Here is a 22,635-nt window from a genome sequence, read left to right as displayed (position 1 = left end):
TCAATTTCACATTGATGCGTTTTTCCATTCCAAACCCTTGAGCCGTAAATTTGTATATCAACAATACATATATATATATATATATATACAAAAAGTAGAATAAAATAAATCGAAATTTTTAAGTCTCTTGAAAGTATGCAGTTTAATATGAACTAGAATATATGCAATCATAATTGGTATTGCTGATTTTAATAATTGACAAAATATTAAATCTACACAAACCAAAATTAGTATTGCTATGATAGACATTGGGCCCTATATTTAATTTCTCCAATTTTATTTTGACGGTCAAAATTCAATAACCTAATCGCTATTTACATACATTTAGATATCTACATATGAATATTTCATGGAATTGTCTACTTGTATTCTGATTAATTTCACATTTACGTACAAAATAAAGTAAAAAAATTACAATATAAATTGCTTCATTTCGCTAAAAATAAATTTTGATGATAATTTTGGCATAGAATTGGGAGTAATTATGACAAGTAAATATTTTAATATATTCAGGTAACATGTATTATGGGAACGCAAGTATTATTGAGTCATACCATTTTTCAAATGAGATGTAATGGTACGTATTTCGAAACTAATATAAAATAGGGCTGCCATAATTTTCGAAATGCCGACTGGGACATTTGGGAATTGATAAATGATATAATTGAAATCCTGAGCCATTGGAGATCTTCAACAACTTTTGATTATTTAATGTTAACTGAAAGATATTTCAACTGAATAATTCTAAATACTATCTTCATTGTATGTAATTTGCTGTCAATAAATAAAAAAAACTCCTAAATAGTTAATTTTTTTAACTAAATCGGACTTACAACTAAACCGGGAAGTATGGCAGCCTTTGTATAGGATCATGTATTTTCAAACATGTAGCAAAAGTGATGACACATAATTATAAAATTGGTTTCAAAAAGTATAACAATAAGATTTTACATATCAGTCAATTTGATACAAATAATATTTGAATAGGAACAAAGTAATAATTAGATCTATATACATGAGGTAATAAATGTGGATACTGTATATAAAAAAAATATAAAACAGGAGATATTATATATTAAGGTGACCACTTGTATTGATTTTACAAGGACAGTAGTGTTTTTTGGGTATCTGTCCTGGTAAGTCGTGCGACAAAACCAGTACACTTTTTATCTAATAGATGGATACAAAGTCTTCAGCAAAAATTTTAGCGAATTAGTCAAATATTGTTTCCATTTTTTACTTTGATGAACAATATACCAGAGAGATGTAATAAGAATAGAGGGGCCCTTACGAATAAATAATTGTTGTCAATTTTACGCGGTACGTCTCTATAAATACGCTACATCGCACAGAATACAATCGGATCAATCGAAAAAATAGTCACCTTATTATATATATATATATATATATATATATATATATATATATATATATATATATATATATATATATATATATATATATAATAATTACGTGGTAATATTTTGACATAAATACTAAGATAGAAAAACAGGGTAATGTTCTTCATTTTGAACTTAGGCGATAACGTCATACTTTTCTTTTTTAATTTGATTTGCCAAACAGCATGATAATGTCATGGCAGATAATGGTAACAGGGATGTGATGGTCAAGGCTCCGATTATAAATTTCGGGCTAGTCTGTAAGAAGCTTAATATACTCGTACGACATCCCTGTAAATAAATAAACACTAACATAACCGAAATAACTCATAATTGAATATTGAAAGCGTTTTTAAACTATTGCAATGTCACAATATAAACGTTATTTTAAATTTTTTTCCTGACGATATTTATAACTACATTAATACTACTCAATCCTAAGTCGAATATTATTGTTACACTTACTTCCTTGTAAATCTCTGAGAGGTCCCCTGTTGCACACTCATATTTTTTAATACAACACGATGTTGGAACTTTTCGGGCCGGCACCAATTGTAACCAATCTGAATAATTGTTTATGCCACAACAATGTAACTAAAACATGTCATTCCATGATTAGACTCCTGAGATGCAAGAACAATACAAATAAAACTGCTATACTTACTGAAGATTGCATCAAATTGAAGTCAATGGTCTTTTCATTGGTTCCGGAGTAAACTTGAGTGAAACTTTGATTCAACGCATAATTCATCATATCTAATAATTTATGTCTATATGCTAATATGGAAGTTTGAAGACCGACCGATACGACTAGAATCACTGCTAACAATCCACCATACTATAAAAATTTAAATGATTAATATATAAGTACATTTCACCTCTAACTCCATTAAAAACATTTATTACCAAATACAGAAGAATACTTTCTCCTTTAACGATACAACTGCAACCTAGAGAGCAAACAATCACAACCAGAGTACCTATACCGATTACCGAGTAGAAAAACGTGTCTGGAAAATCTTGCACTTTGTACTGTTCGTCAGAGTACAACTCCACCTCAATATACAACCCCAGAATCAACGTGATCAGGCCTTGAAACTTTAACATCAATATTATATATGATTCTATAGAAATGCATCAAATGAAGATATATATGTAAATACATACCCAAAGTATTATGTTGAAGAGTAGCAAAGTAGCTTTGGTACAGAAAACGAAAGCCATGCTTTGGAATTGGTTTCCCATGATGTATCAAAACAAACGTCAGATCCAAATGAAACGATTTCAGGGAATGGCTGGGTTAGGCGGGGGCGCAAGCGCGTTTGTTTCTTAAACCCCTACGCCCACCCCTCTGTGGGTGAGTGGGTGATATGTATCCAGTTGTATCCATTTTTATCAAAATTTGACTGCAAAATCCATTAATTTGCCTACATTTTCAACGTTACAAATTTTGTTAGAAATCGGGATATAATTTCAATAGCGAAAACTCAATGGAATATATCAAATGATTTTATACACACATATGTGTACCAATTTTCCGGTCTCCGTGACGGGCCCGAAATGAGAAACGCCGGAAAACGTAAATATCGGAAGGCAAAGATCGAAAATCGAAAGATCTTAAGTCGAGAGATCAAAAAAAAAGGGTGCATGGTAAACGGTACATACTCACTTAATTTGCGCGAGCAGGATACAACAAGAACAAGAGGAACAGGCTTTTCCTCCCGTATTAATGTGCGCGCGCAGAATACGGGAGGAAAAGCCTTTTCCTCTTGTTCCTGTTGTATCCTGCTCGCGCAAATTAAGTGAGTATGTACCGTTTACCATGCACCCTTTTTTTTTGATCTCTCGACTTGAGATCTTTCGATTTTCGATCTTTGCCTTCCGATATTTGCGTTTTCCGGCGTTTCACATTCGGGCCCGTGAGGTAGACCCCAATTTTTCATAACAACACATCATTTAATAGTGCAATCTCATAGACATGCCGTCTTTATAATGACCCCGACCTTTTTGCTGACTATCAGTACTTTTAGGGCTATGGTGAAGAAGCAAATCTGTGGTTGATTAGCCTCTTCACCTTCATTGTCATTCATTATTTATTATTTTTACTGTTTTTTTAATTTTTCTTTATATTACCATGTACTTGGAATATAATATTTTCATTTATATTTGTATATTTTTTGTCTCACTGTACTGCTTTCTTTTATATTTTATTCTGTATGTGTGCCGTGCCTTTATATTTTATTCTGTATATAAAGAATATCCATATAATAGCCGTTTAATGTATAATAATTCAGAAGGGCATTGCTTGTATATTAAAAGTGGTATAATAATATCGGATAACTAAAATTCGAAATTAGAATGTTTATTGATTTACTGGTGATAAGTCTTCAAATGTCTTCGAATGCGAATTCAATCAAAAATCAATTAAAAACAACAAATTTTGATTAAAATGAAATTTTTAAAAAGAACATACTAGTTAAATTACTGCTTACTACTTACTTGCCTACTGGTAAACATAACAATAAAAATTATTGCTTAAAATTGTTAAATTCCATGAATTTCCTTTCTTATTATTAAACAATGGATCTACGAAGTGCTCAAAATTAATTAATTGGGCTGATTTGTTTTAGAATTATATAGTCTTTATATTCTGTTAATGATAATAAATCCTATAGAAAAGGAAAATATGATGATTTTTTAAAATTATGAAAAACTTATAATTATATTATAAAAATGAAAATACCAGATTGTTAATAATTCATTTATTATATTGATGCACTATACTTTATTGCACCATTAAAGCCAAATTATGAAAGCTTTTTATTCCTCACTGCATTTTTATTATAAGTTTGAACACCTATTTATAGTCACACAATGACAGTTAATTATTGTATAGATGAGAACTTTTTCTCGTTCAATTAATTGCACATATCTTTATTTTAAAACCCGATAAATATGTATTTGGAAACATCATTCAATCAAAAACAAATTTATTTATTTTCGTGTTTATAATAAGATATATGCAAATATATATATATATATATATATATATATATATATATATATATATATATATATATATATATATATATATATATATATATATATATATATATATTTATATTTATATATATATATATATATATATATATATATATATATATATATATATATATATATATATATATATATATATACGCAGTTTGCAACATTAATATTAACTTTCCTATTATTGTAAATACAATAAAAATATATGTATATTATATAGGTATATGATATTTTTTTCATTTTTAAGTCTATGAGTATAAATTTTTTGAAATTCAAGCAATATATGTAAATAAGTATACATACACTATTCGTGCAATTTGAACATTTTTACAAAATGAGGGTTAGTTCGTACAAAATATGCATGTATAAAATACTTTGAAAATTTAGATATATAATTCTATGACGCGTGCGTTTCCATAAGTACAATAGTTTTAATATAATTTTTCTCAAATACATATAATTTGTTAATAACTTAGATACTCAAAGAAGTGCACGTTTACAGTTAAATTGAGATATGATTAAAAATTGCAGGATTGCATATTGACAAACGCGTATTTAGAAAAATTTCATCAAGGAAACTAAAAACAAGTTAAAAATATCTTAGATGTTTTCAATTCCCAAATTATATTTCGCACGCAAGAAAACAAAGCAGTCAAATGTATGAGTTTTGAGGTGGTATGCGCTAGCCTAACATAGCTCTAATTTTGATTCTGAGGCACATATATTCCAATGAAAGAATTCAATAAAAATAAGGCATTGTATGTAATATAAAAAAATAATAATAGAAATACGCATATAAATGCGGTTCTAATCAATGAACAGTTTGTGAAAAACCTAGCTTAGCATAAAGCTTATCACAAAATAAACTTATTCTATCTCTGATGGCACAAACATATAGCATACCGTTATCATAAGAATCAAGCCAATTTTCTTGATTGTCCCAATATGGGTGCAGTGTAATTGACCTACACGTGTAATAAACATATACATGCATTATGAAAATTATTCAATGAATGCAAAAACGACAGACAGTCGTTTAAGAGGTCCACCACTCAGATGTATTTTATATACAACGTCACCTTGCTTAGCTTATGAAAAAATTTAATATCAAAGAGAATTCAAATTTAAATCTCGCCCTGCGAGTTAAGAAACGTACTACAGTGCACATATTAAAACTATGAAAGGAGTGATGTTGCAGAAAATTAGCATTAGATTAATATTAGCATTAGAATTTCTTCTATTATCCATGAGATATAAGGAACCGAGTTTCTTTTCACTTCTCGGTGAACATAATCACTTTTTTTTATACTATTAAAATTAATTTAGATACAAGACTAAACTCTAAAAAAAAAGCTATTTGTGACGCTTAGGAAACTATGTTTGCTTCTTGATAAATACAATATATTTTTGAGAAAAGTATACAATGCATTTCACACTAAAGTTTTCTATTTTTTTAATTAGCATAGAACACTTTATATTATGATAGATATATGTACATATTATAAGGGGTTATTTAACGATTATTTTAGTGCATAAGCAAAATAGCTTTAGTTGATTGCTTAACTGTTTGTATAATCTACATTATAAAATTAACTACCAATGTGCATAGCAATTTTATTGATACATACACAACTGTTCATGAAATATACTAATCATTACACACATATTTAATATAAAAAATCATACATTTACAGCAACATATATTTTAACATATATAATACTCGAGTAAAGTGTTTATACAGTAATGGATTTTGTTCAATTTACAACTGCATTCTGATTTTGAGTTTAGTATACATTCATATAATACTATGACTTTGGATACAAAAATTAAAATAATATATTACATTTTATGATAAGAATTGCACTCAAAAAAGAGTTTTATAAAATATATTTTATACAAATACTGAATATGAGATTTATTAAATACATTCAATATGCACAATACATACTTAAAATATCATCGGGTAAAAAGCACTATTTTTAATATATCACAATTACAATGAAGTAATCATAAAACGGTGGGAGAATATATTCATATAACATTATATATAGTTAAATATAAAAAAGGGTTTTTCAAAGAAATGTGACTAAATATATAATTAACAATTTTTTACATATATTTTTATTAATATTATTTTTCAATAATAAGTATTTAAAAATTTAATACCATAACATTAAATCTGAGTAAACGAGCAAAAATTATTATTTCAATATGAGAGTTGGCATGGGCGAAATTCGATATTGTAAGTTTTTACCACCGGGACTCTGCTTTTCGTTCATGCTCTTCTCGTTTGATTCCATAGTTTTACAAGAAATATCTCTGGCTCCACTAAAATTATTTTTTGAGAATCAAAATTTATGATTTTTTTGAACATGTCACAAACGAATCCAACTTACAGATGCCTCGTTAAGTCTTCTATATCTACTAGCATCGAATCTTGTCCCATATGAAGTTCATCTCTGGCAATCAACATTTCCACCAAGCTTTCGTTCAAAAATTCAATTTGTGTGTGCAGTTCATTCACTATAACCTGCAATAATTTCATCATATGAAGGTACACTGAAATTGAATCATTAATTTGTAAATGTAAATTAAATTTTGAATTAAATAAATCACTTGTAATTGTGCAACATTAATATCTGTCAACATCTGACGAGACACTCGTCGACGATCGCCAAGGAATTGAACTCCAGCCTTTTCAAGACTAGATCGTAGCATTTCTGTGATTGGAGATTTTTCTTGCTGCTGTCTTTCAATCTAAAACAATAATAATTTATTATATGATGTTAGCTTTGAATAAAAATAACAGATGTACATATAATCGCATTATGAATGATTCATCTTACTTCCATTTGCATATGGGCTATTTCTTTAGCTTGAGCTAACGCCATTCTGGCCTCAGTTTGCAAACGAGCTTGACATTCAAAAAAGTCAATTTTATTCGCAAAATCTATTGCTGGTGTACATTTGGAAGAATCATTGAGAGCGAGTGAATTTGGACGCACTATTCCTGCGAATAATATATGTATATATTTCGAAACAATATTGAAATTAAAACTGGAATATTATGAACATTAGAAGAATACCGACCAGTTCCATTTTCTGCTTTGATATTATTGGTGCTTATAGAACTCTTTTCAATCTTTGTTTTTTCACTTTTAAATTTGGTATTGTTGGACGTTTGTTTTTTAATTTGGGACGAATTGTTTGTTTCAAAATCTGAAGGAGATTCTGTGTCAGAAGCTGTTTCGTTCATAAAACAAATTTGAAGGTTCATCCCTGTGAAAAAATATCAGAAATAAATTATGGGCTTCATATTCATATTTTTTTCTAAGCAAATAATGATTTAAATAATAAATAAAAATACCGCTTTGGAGACGAGCTTGTAGACTAGGTTTTCGACCTGGACGATCACCTAAAGAGTAATAATCATCTTGTTCTGTTCCCATAGCCAACCGACGTCGAATTTCCTCTCGATCATTCCTTCGCTATTGACACAATTTAAACACAGAGTTGAAATCCAAAAACTACACAAACATTTTTTAATAATATACATGATGCGAGAATATTATATTACTCTATAATTATGGCTTGAATAATCATCTCGGATGGAAATAATTCTCTTGAATTTGTGTACGACGTTTTCTTCATCGATTGAAACATCCATAGCATATTAATGTGATATAATTATTCTGTTTTCAACCTAATTAAACCGTTGATTAATCGAAGAAATAGTATGCAAATTGAATTAAGGAAACGGCTAGAATGGCGCCAAATTTTACACAACAAAACACCAGTTTGACACTTTAGACAGCTGCAGTGACAGTTCACCGCCACGCCTACTTTATTCTATTTTGAGCTGATGATCGGTATTAATACGCATGATAAATAAACAGCTATTTTCCCGATACGGAAATGATAAAATTTCGAATGATTTATAAAAACACAAATGTATACAGTATCAAATAAATAAAGTAAAATTTCGATCATTTGAATTTTTACAGGCTGTGCAATAAAAGATTAAAAATGTCGGCCATATATTTCGAAATATAAATATATATAATTCGAATTTCTGATGAATTTCCCTCTAAGAACTAGGTAGGGAAAACACTAGTCGTTGACCACTTGGATTTTTAAGCTAAAAATAAGATTTTTTGCGTTCCTGTTTAATACTGACAACAACATATTATACATATGTACGTATTAATTTATCACTAGAAATAGGATAGTCACAGTGCTATCCATTGTTCGGCAAACCTTTAACAATGCATTTACAACCTTTGAACAATACACGGCCCCCTCAGGCTCCGGTGACTATTTATCACCAATTTGTGTTAATATATTATTTGAACCCAAGTGGCCAACGACCAGTGGTGTCACCCCAATTTTGGAACAACGGGTTTCCAAATTTTATTTAAAAAAAAATATTTTGAAAATATATACCTACAATATATACATTTGTTTTCGTTCAAGTTACTATTACATGGAAGTTCATTAAATTTTTAAGATTTGTATAATTCTTGACAAAAATTATGAGTATTTAGATTAAATAACGGGTTTCCGGAAACTTTTGATTTTTAACAACGGGTTTCCGGAAACCCATGGAAACCATTAGGGTGACAACACAGCCAACGACCGTACTATTTCCCTTACCTACCTGCTTATCATAATTTAAATTAAAATAATTAAAATAATTACTCGTCTTTCTTCCTCTCTTGCTACTCGCAAGTGATTTTCAATTGCATCTAAATCAATCAACGGCATTGCTGTCTCAATATTGTAAACATCAAATGCTCCTGAAATTATTTAAAAACGCATTTATAAATCTTAACTCTAAGGTCTATCACACTATCAATATTATCCCGCGATCCACGCCTATCGCGATCCGTATTGATAGTGTAGTAGGGTAATATCGTGATAATCAGTAGCGAATTCGAGTTGTTTCGAAATCCGCGAGACTAAAATGACAATCCGTATTGATAGTGTAAAACCCCCTAATACCAATGGGTAGGTCACGGATAGTTTATATATCAAGTAATAGCCAGGATAAACTTTTTTTTAGAAAGATCAAAAAAAACTGGTCACATCCAAAATTTTTAAATTGGTTGCATTTTCGGGTGTGACCAGTTTTCTCGTGACCAATTTTTGTGTGTTACCAGTTTTCTCGTGACCAATTTTTGGGTGTGACCAGTTTTCTTGCGACCAGTTTTAATGTGACGGGTGACGACGTGTAACCGATCTAGAGCGACCGGTTCACATTTGACTAATAATAATCACCGAACCACAAAATATAGGTAAACGGATTATCACGCAAATTGCGATCGCGCACAAGACAATCGTTGCTACAAAAATCGCGAATACGAAATATCTGGCACTCGAGTTCTCGTTAGTACAATATGTCGCGTGTCCAGCTTTCGATTGATGGAGTTTTTGGGTGCCAGATGTTCCGTGATCATGATTTTAGTGACGTGCGTGAGGTCACTTCACCGAATCAAAATATATAATACGATAATGTTACCCAAAATAATACAAGAATTTTTGTAAGACCTCACTAATGAATGAAAATAAATTAATGTAATAATCAATTGAATAAAATTAAAAAAAAAACCTAAAGCATCGTGAGTAGATTTTTTGTCTCCACTTTTTCTTTGCACACCATTTTTACTTCCAGTGTTTACTGAACTTTCACACGAAGTGGCACAAGGTTTTCGTATTGATTCATATCTACAAAGTATAAAAAATATGTTTGTCTTTTGTTCTAAATTCCATAAGTTTATATAAAAAATATAATGTAAATAAATACGTACCTAGTCTTTTGAGTATCGTGTTTGTTTGTTTTTGGTTTTTCTTCTTCTTTTATTATTACAATTTTGGAACACTGCGATAAATCGATTTCATCGACTTGATTTGACACACTACTTGTGAAATTACTATTGCAGTCGTATTGTTGTTTTGTTTTATCATTCGAATCTTTTTCGATCAAATCATCTTTATTTTGTGGAACGAATAAATTTTCAGCTACATTAGACATGTAAGCGTCGTCCATGTGTGTTTTTATTTCATCGATAACCTCTATACTAGCATCAGATTGATAGTCCATGCTGGTGCTTTGCGAATCTTCTGAGGTATTGTTACTGTTGTTATTAAACAAATCTGATTCCGCGTTTATGTTTGATAGTTTTATTCTATCTTCTTCTTCCAATATTTTCATAGATTCCCCGATTAAATTTTGAAGACTTGTATTATCGACAGGTACTTTCCAAATGTCACTGTGAATGTCATGCTCTTCTATGATATAACGAATAACATTATTTACAACATCGCTTATGTTTTCTAAAGTAGCCGCTATAGGTTTTTGAATAGATTCGTATATTTCTCTCTTTAATTCTATGAAATCTTCTTCATAATCTAAATTATTTAGATCTTCTTCAAAATGATCACCGCAATCGATGCTAATACTTTCAGTGTCTTCTATTGAATCTTTATATATTTCTTCTATTTTTTCAGAGTCGGTCCCACGCGCTTCTTCTCCAGATCCTAAAGTTACTGAAAGGATATTATCGTTTCTATCAGAGCAATTTAATACGACTTTTTCACTATGTGCTTCAATAAAACTTTTCTGTTTATTATTTTGTAGAATTATTTTATTCGTGTCTGTGGCGTAATAAGTCGAGTTTTCATTAGTTTTTATTGAATATTCGTTTTTTGTAGATACAGTAAAAGAATCTTCAATTTCATTGTTATTGTTGTTAGGTTCTAAAATAGTCTCAGTATCTGTTTGTTCATCATATTTTCTAATTTCTTCCAGTCGTTCTGCAAAGCCATCATCATATTCAATTTGATCACTGGATATATCATTATGTTCATAAGAACTTGGACTTTCTACGACATAATCCTAAAACATTCCTAAAATTGATTAAGATCCAGATAGATTAGATATGTATGTATAAATGGACTACTTACCTGTAATGCATAGGCAAGATGTTGAAATCCAGGATAATTTGGATTGTGAATTCCTCTCGGAATATGATACGACAAAGTATCGTTCGAATATGAATCATCGCTGCCAGAATGCTCTATTTTATCATCATCTTCTTGAGCTGACGTATTCGACGATGAATAACTTCGATCGTCTTCTAATAAAACATTACAATTTTAAAATTAATGTAATACAAAATATTAAAACAAAAATAATTATTAACCTTCATAGTCAAAGAGCCCTTCATCAGGACTGTAATCAAAAATAGCTTCTGAAATCGGAACGCTTGGGTTGAAATCTAAAGCCAAGTTATTGGAATCCGATACATTAATACGATTAGAATTTAGATTATTGCGATAATTTATAAATTCAGATCCATTGGTGATGTCTAGCTCCATAGATTTTTCTAAAGCCTCTCGCAACTGATGTTCTCTGCAGCTCAACGACAAATCTACGTAGAAATATACAAAACGGTTAATTTTGCCGTAAGCGTAAAGATCAAAAGTAAATTTCAACCGTTCAAATTCACCCGTTTCAGTTTCTATTTGAGGATCTTCCTTAATTGTGTTCGAATTCGGTGAGATAGTTTTGTTTGTCCACGACTGCTGTGATTGTTGCTGAAGTGATACATTTCCATTGTTGAACAACTGGGCAGCATTCCCATCGGGCTCTCTAAGTAACATCACGAATAACTAAAATAAAAAATTAACAATGGCGATCATAATTTCATTTGGAAATCATTACTTGAACTACCACACTTTTTAATTCAATATACAACTACACGATCTGAAATCTTTATTTAAATTAAAATCAGTCTTTCAATTAATTTAATTAAAAAGTAAAATTGAATATTTTAAATTGATCAATTTCAACAGTTTATATTATTTTCTCGTCGGAAAATTCTAAAGTAGCATTTCCATAAGTATAAAATATTTTTATTCACATTGCGAAACAAGCGATTATAGTAGAAAACCTTGTCGTTTCAACAAATCGAACACCATTATGCGCAAACGGGTCGATAGTCGTATCGTTCACGCGTACTTACTGTTCACCAGTTATTACAAAATATGCATAAAAGCCATTAAATTTCACAACAGTCTCTCGAAATCAGTAAAGCAATTATTGTCGATACACACTCGGGGTCACATACGCACTATGAGTAGAAATGACATTCAACATTGAAAATCATACCAAGCATGCGCCTATCAAATATCACGCGTATTGATTTTTAAATGTTCGTTATATGTCAAACGTTTGCGATTTTTTTTGTTTGCCCACGTTTTGGAATTTTTAAATGTATATTCTATTTAGTCAGATAAGTCGATGAACCTTCAAATGAGATGTCTGATGTGACTCCACCCAAGAAAACTAGTGGTGAAGAGCGATTGCGCGAAAACGTTCTGCAGCTGCGCAATGGCGCGTTCAAATTATGCGATTCGCCACTAAACAAACGACGCAAACGTGAATGATTAAATTAATGTTCAATCAACTATTTTTAAAACACTAATATTCAATAGAAGAAATGTTTAAAAATCGAAAAGTGAAAGAAAAAGGGTGTAAAAAATATGTATTACAAATAAAAACCTAATATTTGAATATTAAACATTTTGAGCCCCATTAATAATGACTTTTAAAATCTGCATAATTTGTGATTTAAAAAATTATTTAATTTTATTTTGAGACCTCATTTCATGAAAATAATTTCAAATACATTTGCTTAGGCCAAATCTGTCAGTTGACGTTTTCCAAATCTTGGTGTCTGTTCGGCAACTGAGATAATGGATGTGACTTCACCAGATTTAGTTTGGCTAGACGGAAGGTGCCATAGGATAAACGATCATCAGGCGGAAATGAGAAAGGATGAAGAATATTTGACTTGTAAATATAATAAAACTATTTTCAAAGTCTATTCAAATTTATAGCTAACTTTTCTCCTCCTTTAACATCTTACAATATTGATATTATATTAATATTCAAAACAGAACGTATTACTACATACATATATTGTCAAAACTATTTTCTTATAAAAAATCATTATCTATAAATTGTAATAATAATGCTTATCAGAATTTTACAATATTATACATTGTTTTTCTTAGATGATGATAAAACTGCGACACCTGATGACGATAATGATGATGATGCTGAAAATTTTGAATTCGTTACATGTAATAATGGGAGAATAAAAACATCATTACAAATTGCTTTGTAATATAAAATTCTATTTATTGACACTGTTATTATTTTCATGAATTCAACTTATAAAAAAACTTTGCAGATATTATTTTGGTCATATAATTGGATCTAAAGGATTTGTATTGAAAAGAATAATGAATGAAACTAAAACTGATATCAAAATGCCCCCACGTGGCAAAAAAGGTGACATTGTCATAATGGGACCGGAAAAAAAAGTAAAATATTAAATATGAAATCAATTGAGAAACATAATCTTGGGAATATTTTCACTGTCGATAATTTTCAGAACGTAGCCGCAGCAGCCAGAAGAATAAATATGATTGTTATAGCGGCTAGGAAAAAACAAAGGCCAACTCATTTTCTATCTATTCCGACAAATTCTGACGATCTTGTTACAAATTTCAACAATTTCAGGGTACATCTTTAAATTTATGATAAAATGTTTATTATTAAGATTAAAATCAAATTTTAACTTTATTCTAGGATAAAATATTAGAAAATCCACCACAAGGTGTTGATGAAGTATTGTTCACATCACCTAAAAAGTTACATTTAACGTTATTTGTTATGTGTCTAATGGACAATGATGAACGAATTTTGGTAACAGAACTATTACATGATGCAAAAACAAAAATTATCGAGTGAGTGCAATTGTCCATTGTTCTAATGATATGTCAATATTTATTAAGAGTACCGTGATTTTAAATTTTTTTTACATATTTTACAGTCCCATTTTTAAAAAAAATACAATCGAGGCTGAGATTGTTGGAGTCTCTTCAATGAACGATGATCCAAAATCTACATACGTTCTATATGGTGAAATAAAAGAAAAAAATCTAAATGACCGTGGTATATTGAAAAATGTGGCTGAACAATTATCTGATTTTTTCTCTAGCAAAGGTGTGTTTATATTATTTGTTTTTTTTCTGAAATCTAATGAAAGATTTAGAAATAATTTATTTATGTTTCCAGGATTTGAATCATCCAAACAAACCATAAAACTCCACATAACTTTCATGAATTCTTCAAACCGATTAAAAGATAGCGAACCTTCAAATAACAAACGCATACCATTCGATGCATCTTCTATTTTGGAAACTTATTCAGATCATTATTTTGGGAAGATAGAAATAAAAGAAATACATCTGTCCCAAATGCACACAATAGATGAAAATGGATATTATAAATCATCTTCAATTGTGTCTACAAAATAATGTGTAATTTGTTTTTATAAGATTTTTTATTTTTTGTTAATTGTTGCTCATTTGCGATCTAATAAATAATAATGTCAATTACAAATAATAACTTAATTATTAATGTAACAAATTCATCAATTAAATCTCTCCCCACTCAATCAAAATTCTGTTAAAATTTCGACTCATTAGGTAAATAGGTATATACATACCATCCATATCAACGTAATATCATATGTATGTAAATTAACACAGGATTTTTATCAGGCAAACAATGAAATAAAATGTATTAATTTTATTTACAGAAGATAAGGGTGATGTTGGATTCTAATTAAATCGTGTATCTTTTATGGAAACGTAAAGGTACCCTGACCATAAGTCCTTTATTTCACTGCTCTGTCCTTTAGATTTATTTATATTCTAAAAGTGCCCCTTTGTCTTTTATTTTGCAATATAGACTATCGCCAAGAATATTAACTCCGAAATATTTAAAAATACAATTCATAAATTTTATCAAACTTGTTTTGGATTGGCCTCGTTTCATGAAAATAATTTCAAATAGATTTGTTAGTAAACATGTAGAATAGTGACAGTGTCTGTTTTCACGTAAGATCCAAAATGATCGCCACAGCAGTATTGCCAGTGCAATAAAAAATTGGTTGAATTAATGATTAGACCAGCAGTCGTGCCTGCTCCGGGTACTAATCTCAGTGTTGTATGGCTGGGTATGCACTGTTTCACACGTCCCGGGTGAAACAGTGCATACTCACCCATACAACACTGAGCCTAGTACCCAGCGCAGGCGCAGTGCCGGTCTAATCTGTGTAAAGGCGGGCTAATTCTCTCCAATTACCGTCAGAAACACTTCCAAGTACATTGGTTAAGAATCGAATGTAAATAATTTTTTTTTTTTTTTTTTCATACCAGGAAGGCATTACAGGTAAACCCCAATGCGCCTTCCTGGCCAAATTACAAACAATACAGCATTTTTTATTATATAAGTCGCTAAATTACGAGACACTGACTTAAACTCGACAATTAACGAGACATCTATGAATTGTACATACATTTTTATTGTAATATTTACATTAATCATACTCAAATAGTGGTGACATAGTGGGTAGGAAGGATTTTTAGCCAATTTTTAATCGGGAATCGTTTCAACAATGAAATCAGAGAAAATTGGCAAACTCTGATAGGAAACGATCAACCAGGAGTCACAAATCCTGATCTGACCAGCAGCATTACAGATATACTCAGAAAAATTCTTTTCAATCGAGGTCAGCTCAAGGGATCGAACTCGGCGCCTCTCAGTGTTAAGCAGAAGCTTAACGACCGAGCCACGCTGCTGGTAACGAAGTAAATAAGTAACGATGTAAATAATCTACGAGTTGTACCAAACCTACGTTTCAGCTTTCGTTTCGCTCGCATCCACATATTTTCAACGATTTTAATATGCAATTTGGATCCAAAAAGTTGGCTTGGTGAGCCAAAAACGAATGCGCGTATATTCGTTTATGAGCCCAAAAAATTATTATTCTGGAGAAATTCAAGTGGTTTTTTATTGCACTGGCAATACTTCGTGGCGCCCATTTTGGATTGTTACGTCAAAACGGACATCGCTATTCTACATGATTACCGATTTGTTTAGGCCATAGGTTCCCAAACTTATTTTCCCCGTGGACACCTAGCCCAGTATTTTATCTTTCGTGGACCCCCTCCCCCAGGATGCCTAATAGTGAAATTTTGTAATTTTTTTAAATACAAATATGAACACACTGATAGGTTTTTTTGTATAGTGGACAATTGTAAAAAAAAAATATGTATATTTTTTATTCTTATCTTTATTGATTTTTTTTTAATGAAAATGAACAAATCAAAACATAATAAAATTCTTACATAAAATAATAAATTTTAATCCAATCAATTCTTCTTGTAATGTGTATTTAAACCCGCATTATTTCGATTAAATTTGAATCCATTGATTCCGGTCCGTGGACCCCCATTTTTTTCTTCCAGTCAGGGACCCCCTGGCAGTCCTCACGGACCCCCGGGGGTCCGTACAGACCACTATGGGAACCTCTGCTTTAGGCCATATCCGTCAGCTTTCGCTTTCCAAATATAGAGTGATTGTTGCAAATTTGTTTTTCGATGATTAACTTAATTGAAAATTTACAATTGTGATTGTGAATTTTTATTTTGATGTATTTATTGTATTTTTTTGTTTTTATTATATATTATTTTTATCATATTGTTGTCGTTTTATTATTCTTATTATTTTGATATTTTTATTATATTGTTATTTCTATTTTTTCTTTTTGTTTTCTCTAATTATCTTACTCTATTATTATTTTTGTTTTTTATTTTAAATGTTAAAGTTTTTATTTTTTTTACCTATATGTGAAAATTCTTAATGGTTTTACTTAAAATAATTATGTTTTTATTATCAATCTATGTAATTTAATAAACTGTCAATTTTCCAAATAAAATAAGATATTGGTGTTTCACCAGATATTGAAATTTCATAACTTTTTGATAACTAAAATTTCACTAGAATTAGTTTGGCTATACGTAAGGTGCTGTAGGATAAACGACCATCAGACAAAAATGAGAAAGGAAGAAGAATATTTGACTTGTAAGTATAGTTTTTAAATATAAAATATATACTTGTAAATATAGTTTTTAAATATAAAATATATACTTGTAAATATAGTTTTTAAATATTAACTATTTTTAAGATTGATTAAATCCTGCAAATTTATAATAAACTAACTTATTTCCTCCTTTAGCATCTTATAATATTGAATATTCAATTTAAAATATTTGAATATACGTTATACATATTGTCAAAGTACAACAACTACATATTTTCTTATACAATGATTATAAAATGCTTTTCAGAATGTTACAATATATGTATACTTTATTCTCAGGTGATGATAAAACTACGACACCTGATGACGAGCTCGATCATGATGCTGCCAATTTTGAAATTGTCACATGTAATAATGGGGGAATAAAAACATCTTTACAAATTCCTTTGTAATATAAAATACTTTCTATTGAGACTATTTTTATTTTTATGAATTATACATTTGTATGTATGTATAAAACTTTACAGATATTATTTTGGTTATATAATTGGATCTAAGGGATGTGTAATAAAAAGAATAATGAATGAAACTAAAACTGATATCAAAGTTCCCTCACGTGGCCAAAAAGGAGACATTATCATAACGGGACCGGAAGAAAAAGTAAAATATTAAATCAATTGATAAATATAATGTTGGGAATATTTTCATTGTCAATAATTTTCAGAACGTAGCCGCAGCAGCCAAAGAAATAAATATGATTGTTATAGCGGCTAGGAAAAAACAAAGGCCAACTCTTTTTCTATCTATTCCGACAAATTCTGACGATCTTGTTACAAATTTCAACAATTTCAGGGTACATCTTTAAATTTATGATAAAATGTTTATTATTAAGATTAAAATCAAATTTTAACTTTATTCTAGGATAAAATATTAGAAAATCCACCACAAGGTGTTGATGAAGTATTGTTCATATCACCTAAAAAGTTACATATAACATTATTTGTCATGTGGCTATTGGATAATGATGAGCAAATTTTGGCGAATGAACTATTGCATGATGCAAAAACAAAAATAATCGAGTCAGTGCAATTGTCCATTGTACTAATGATATGTCAATATTTATTAAGAGTACCGTGATTTTAAATTTTTTTACATATTTTACAGTCCAATTTTAAAAAAAAAAACAATCGAGGCTGAGATTATTGGAGTCTCTTCAATGAACAAGAATCCAAAATCGTCATATGTTTTATATGGAAACATAAAAGAAAAAAATCAAAATGATAGTGGTACATTGAAAAATATGGCTGAACAATTATCCACTTTCTTCTCACACAAAGGTGCGTGTATATTACTTGCTTTTTTTTATCGAAATACTTTTTCGAAAATTTATAAATAATTCATTTATGTTTCCAGGACTTGGGTCATTCAAAAAAAACATAAAACTCCACGTAACTTTCATGAAATCTTCAAACCGATTAAAAGGCAAATCTTCCAATAAAAGATGCATACCATTCGATGCATCTTCAATATTGGAAACTTATTCAGATCATTATTTTGGAACAATAGAAATAAAAGAAATACATCTGTCCCAAATGCAGGCAATAGATGAAAATGGATATTATAAATCATCTTCAATTGTGTCTACAAAATAATGTGTAATTTGTTTTTATAAGATTTTTTATTTTTTGTTAATTGTTGCTCATTTGCGATCTAATAAATAATAATGTCAATTACAAATCATAACTTAATTATTAATGCAACAAATTCATCAATTAAATCTCTCCCCACTCAATCAAAATTCTGTTAAAATTTCGACTCATTGCTCATTTACGATCTAGCCAGCAGCATAGCTCGGACGTTAAGCTTCTGCTTACCATCAAGAAGGTGTCGGGTTCTATCCCTGAATGAAAATGAATTTTTCAGAGTATGCTGTTGGTCAGACCTGGATTTGTGACTCCAGGTTGATCGTTTCCTATCAGAGTTTGCCAATTTTCTCTGATTTCATTGTTGAAACGGTTCCCGGAAAAAAAAATTGGCTAAAAATCCTTCCTACCTACTATGTCACCACTATTTGAAATTTGATTGATGTACAATATAAATTTATTTATTCATAGATGTCTCGTTAATTTGCGAGTTTTTTCAGTGTCTCGCAATTCAACGATTTATAATAAAAATGCTGCATTTTTATTTGTAATTGGCCAGGAAGGCGCATTGGGATTTACCTGTAAGGCCTTCCTGGTATATATGTAAAATAAAATAATATAATATAATATAATAAATAATAATGTCAATTAGAAATAATAACTTAATTATTAATACAACAAATTCATCAAATAAATCTCTCCCCACTCCATCCAAATTCTGTTGAAATTTCGACTCATTGGGTAAATAGGTATGTACATATACATATCACAATTTCCTGGCCACGCCGTCTAGGGGCGGCGACGACGAGGGCGGCTGTTAGATTCGATTCGTCGGTTGTTTTAGGTTCGGTGATTTCTGTTTTAGTTTCCGATTTCTGTTTAAGTTCCGATTCCGATTAATTATTACTAAACGTATGTATTGTAACTTTATTTTAAATCATGTATCAATTTGTTTCCGAAACCACCCGTTGAAATTTCAACGGGCACAACACTAGTCTTCAATGGACACCCTCCAGCCCGCATTTGAGGATAGTGTCGGATTTTTACCGACTAAACCCCACCTCCGTGATTCCTCCGCTTCCCAGACACATTTTCATGTTTTACTACGAGGAAGCAGATTTGTCTTAACCATTTACTGTTCTACCTTCAAATACTCGGGTTCTCTCTGCGGCTTCTTTTATCTTCATTACTGTCGAAGCAAAAGCTTCCCACGCCGACCAGGTAGTTGCACTATCCAGCATGTGGAAAATCATGTTACTTGGCATCAGTTCTTCTTTGTCGAATACATTTTTTAATGTTCTTCGATCATCTTCTCATTTTCACAGTGGTGGCATTTCGGAGTTTTTTCCTTCCCTATTATATCTAGGAATCTTCCGAAACACACGTGACCTGTGAGTATACGGTTCGGTGATTACTAGTCAAATGTGAAGCGGTCACAGGACAACCGGTCGCTCTAGATTGGTCACACGTGATCACCCGTCACACTAAAACTGGTCACACCTTAAAACTGGTCACGAAAAAACTGGTCACACCCTAAAATCGGTCAACCAGTTTTCTCGTGACGGATTGTCCTGTGACTGGTTCACATATGACTAGTAGTCCGTTTACCATTTTAAAAATATACTTACATATGTTCAATTTTCTACTAACATTTTAGTATTTTTTACTAACCAGATTTTATATATAATATAATACTGATCATTTTTGTCTAAAAATTACTGATCGATTAGTAAATAAATACTGATCAAAATATATTCTTCCATTTCAATTGTAGTAAGAAGTTTATTTGGAACCCAGATTCTTAGCTCTCCCGAAAGGTACAATCGGGTTGCCTGACAGCCCTAGATGTGACTGGAATTATTAGCTGATTGGGGTTCCGTGATTATTCCGAACAAAGCGATCTCACACACGTCACTAAAATCTCGATCACGGAACATCTGGCACCCAAAAATTCCATCCATCGATAGCTATTACGCGAACTATCATACTACGAGAACTCGAGTGCCAGATATTCCGTATTCGTGGCAACGATTATCGTGTGCGCGATTGCAACGTTCGAAATAATCCGCTTACCGCTGATAAGTTACGTTGCAGTTTCATAGTGTTTAAAATTTTCCTAACATATTGCATTGTACATATATTTGGTTCATAAACAGGTTACGTCGCAAAAGTGAATCGCTACTAGGATAACTGCCGCTACGAAAATCGCGTGCGCGGATCTTCCGGCGCACGAAAATTCAATGTACAGAAAACTGCGCAAATGATATTGCGTGAATGTTTTTTTACAAGATTTTTATTATTATTTTTACGAGATTGGGGCCGTCGACAGTAATTTATTTATTTATTTATAGTAGTTTTGGACCATTGTGGCTTTACAGGAAGAACCTAATGCGTCACAATGGCCTACATTTGATTATGAAAAACAGAAAAATAAAAAATAAAATACATAAAATGAAAAAATAAAAATAAAAAAAAAACAAAACAAAAGAAAAATAATACGTAAGAAAATGAATAAATGTACAAAAGTGTAAAAATCAAAAATGAAATCCAAAAATCACATTCTTAGTTTCATAAAAACGGACTGTCGCTAAATATATATATTTGTATATTTGTATATTTGTATATTTGTACATATATATGTGACGGACGATCAACCATCAACCAGTATGGGGAACAAAATTTTTTTTTTCTTCATATTTTTCATTTTTTTCATATTTTTCAGTTTTTTTTCAGGTTTTTTCAGTTTTTTTAATTTTTTTCATTTTTTTCATTTTTTTTAATTTTTTTCATTTTTTTCATAATTTTCTTTTTTTTCATAATTTTCTTTTTTTTCATAATTTTCATTTTTTTCATTTTTTCAGTTTTTTTAATTTTTTTAATTTTTTTTAATTTTTTTCATTTTTTTCATAATTTTCTTTTTTTTCATAATTTTCATTTTTTTCATTTTTTTCATTTTTTTCATTTTTTCAGTTTTTTGATTTTTTTAATTTTTTTTAATTTTTTCAGTTTTTTCATTTTTTTAATTTTTTTCATATTTTTCATTTTTGTGTGTCGGTGGCGCCGGGGGCGCTGTGGGCGAAGCCCCCGGGGTGCCGAAGGCATTGGGGGTGCTGGGGGCGCCGGAGGCGTCGCCGGCGCTGAGGGCGAAGCCCCCGGGGTGCCGAAGGCATCGGGGGTGTTGGGGGCGCCTGAGGCGTCGGCGGCGCTGGGGGCAAAGCCCCCGGGTCGCCGAAGGCATCGGGGGTGCTGGGGGCGCCGGAGGCGTCGATGGCGCTGAGGCCGAAGGCCCCGGAGTGACGGAGGCATCGGGGGCGCTGGGGGCAAAGGCGTCGGGGGGTCGGCGATGCACAAAACGTAATTCGTAATCACTTCGTAATTTGTCATTCGTGCATCAATTTCTTTCCGAAACCAGTCGATTCAATATCTTTAACTTTATTTTTATTTCAATTTTCAAGTTTCAATTCCTTTTCGAAACCACCCGTTGAAATCAACGGGCCCAACACTAGTACTATATATAAAAACAGACGCTAAATATATATATTTGTTTGTATATTTGTATGTGATGGACGATCAACCGTCAA

General features: G+C 30.8%; 4 protein-coding genes across 4 annotated transcripts; 2 read left to right on the top strand and 2 right to left on the bottom strand.

The window, feature by feature from the left end:
* Positions 1–1,871: 1,871 nt before the first annotated feature.
* LOC143918224 (uncharacterized) lies at positions 1,872–2,693 on the bottom strand. Its single transcript, XM_077439999.1, has 3 exons — positions 2,568–2,693; positions 2,307–2,498; positions 1,872–2,238 (listed from the first exon to the last, which is right to left on the bottom strand). Exons 1-3 carry the CDS (start codon positions 2,643–2,645, stop codon positions 2,005–2,007), a joined length of 504 nt encoding a protein of 167 aa, XP_077296125.1. The 5' UTR covers positions 2,646–2,693; the 3' UTR covers positions 1,872–2,004.
* A 3,868-nt stretch (positions 2,694–6,561) lies between these two features.
* Schip1 (Schwannomin interacting protein 1) lies at positions 6,562–12,855 on the bottom strand. Its single transcript, XM_077439939.1, has 13 exons — positions 12,758–12,855; positions 11,958–12,120; positions 11,652–11,879; positions 11,413–11,585; positions 10,257–11,344; positions 10,058–10,173; positions 9,148–9,245; positions 7,817–7,937; positions 7,540–7,728; positions 7,296–7,459; positions 7,066–7,206; positions 6,846–6,979; positions 6,562–6,777 (listed from the first exon to the last, which is right to left on the bottom strand). Exons 2-13 carry the CDS (start codon positions 12,109–12,111, stop codon positions 6,651–6,653), a joined length of 2,733 nt encoding a protein of 910 aa, XP_077296065.1. The 5' UTR covers positions 12,112–12,120; positions 12,758–12,855; the 3' UTR covers positions 6,562–6,650.
* A 254-nt stretch (positions 12,856–13,109) lies between these two features.
* Positions 13,110–17,060, top strand: LOC143918187 (activating signal cointegrator 1 complex subunit 1-like). The gene is made up of 7 exons (XM_077439940.1): positions 13,110–13,306; positions 13,528–13,636; positions 13,707–13,839; positions 13,911–14,039; positions 14,108–14,265; positions 14,352–14,524; positions 14,597–17,060. Exons 1-7 carry the CDS (start codon positions 13,207–13,209, stop codon positions 14,836–14,838), a joined length of 1,044 nt encoding a protein of 347 aa, XP_077296066.1. The 5' UTR covers positions 13,110–13,206; the 3' UTR covers positions 14,839–17,060.
* LOC143918188 (activating signal cointegrator 1 complex subunit 1-like) lies at positions 16,410–19,145 on the top strand. Its single transcript, XM_077439943.1, has 8 exons — positions 16,410–16,565; positions 17,372–17,452; positions 17,751–17,859; positions 17,939–18,071; positions 18,136–18,264; positions 18,333–18,490; positions 18,576–18,748; positions 18,825–19,145. The coding sequence occupies exons 2-8, from the start codon at positions 17,425–17,427 to the stop codon at positions 19,061–19,063; spliced, it is 969 nt and encodes a 322-aa protein (XP_077296069.1). The 5' UTR covers positions 16,410–16,565; positions 17,372–17,424; the 3' UTR covers positions 19,064–19,145.
* Positions 19,146–22,635: the final 3,490 nt, after the last annotated feature.

Source organism: Arctopsyche grandis, chromosome 10 (assembly GCF_051622035.1).
Source record: "Arctopsyche grandis isolate Sample6627 chromosome 10, ASM5162203v2, whole genome shotgun sequence".
Taxonomy (NCBI): Eukaryota; Metazoa; Arthropoda; class Insecta; order Trichoptera; family Hydropsychidae; genus Arctopsyche; species Arctopsyche grandis.
Note: the sequence above shows the minus strand (reverse complement) of the source record. Positions and strands in the feature narration are given on the sequence as shown.

Excerpts from the sequence above, each read along its gene's own strand:
- LOC143918224 (XM_077439999.1), bottom strand. The coding sequence starts at position 2,645 with ATGGGAAACCAATTCCAAAGCATGGCTTTCGTTTTCTGTACCAAAGCT. Across the intron at positions 2,499-2,567 it reads TCTTCAACATAATACTTTGG|TTTCAAGGCCTGATCACGTT; the intron begins GTATGTATTTAC and ends TTGATGTTAAAG. Across the intron at positions 2,239-2,306 it reads AAAGTATTCTTCTGTATTTG|TATGGTGGATTGTTAGCAGT; the intron begins GTAATAAATGTT and ends AAATTTTTATAG.
- LOC143918188 (XM_077439943.1), top strand. The coding sequence starts at position 17,425 with ATGAGAAAGGAAGAAGAATATTTGACTT. Across the intron at positions 17,860-17,938 it reads ACATCTTTACAAATTCCTTT|ATATTATTTTGGTTATATAA; the intron begins GTAATATAAAAT and ends AAAACTTTACAG. Across the intron at positions 18,265-18,332 it reads CAAATTTCAACAATTTCAGG|GATAAAATATTAGAAAATCC; the intron begins GTACATCTTTAA and ends ACTTTATTCTAG.
- Schip1 (XM_077439939.1), bottom strand. The coding sequence starts at position 12,111 with ATGTTACTTAGAGAGCCCGATGGGAATGCTGCCCAGTTGTTCAACAAT. Across the intron at positions 7,460-7,539 it reads CAAAGCAGAAAATGGAACTG|GAATAGTGCGTCCAAATTCA; the intron begins GTCGGTATTCTT and ends TATTATTCGCAG. Across the intron at positions 7,207-7,295 it reads TAGCCCATATGCAAATGGAA|ATTGAAAGACAGCAGCAAGA; the intron begins GTAAGATGAATC and ends TTATTGTTTTAG.
- LOC143918187 (XM_077439940.1), top strand. The coding sequence starts at position 13,207 with ATGGATGTGACTTCACCAGATTTAGTTTGGCTAGACGGAAGGTGCCAT. Across the intron at positions 13,307-13,527 it reads GGATGAAGAATATTTGACTT|ATGATGATAAAACTGCGACA; the intron begins GTAAATATAATA and ends TGTTTTTCTTAG. Across the intron at positions 14,525-14,596 it reads TGATTTTTTCTCTAGCAAAG|GATTTGAATCATCCAAACAA; the intron begins GTGTGTTTATAT and ends TTATGTTTCCAG.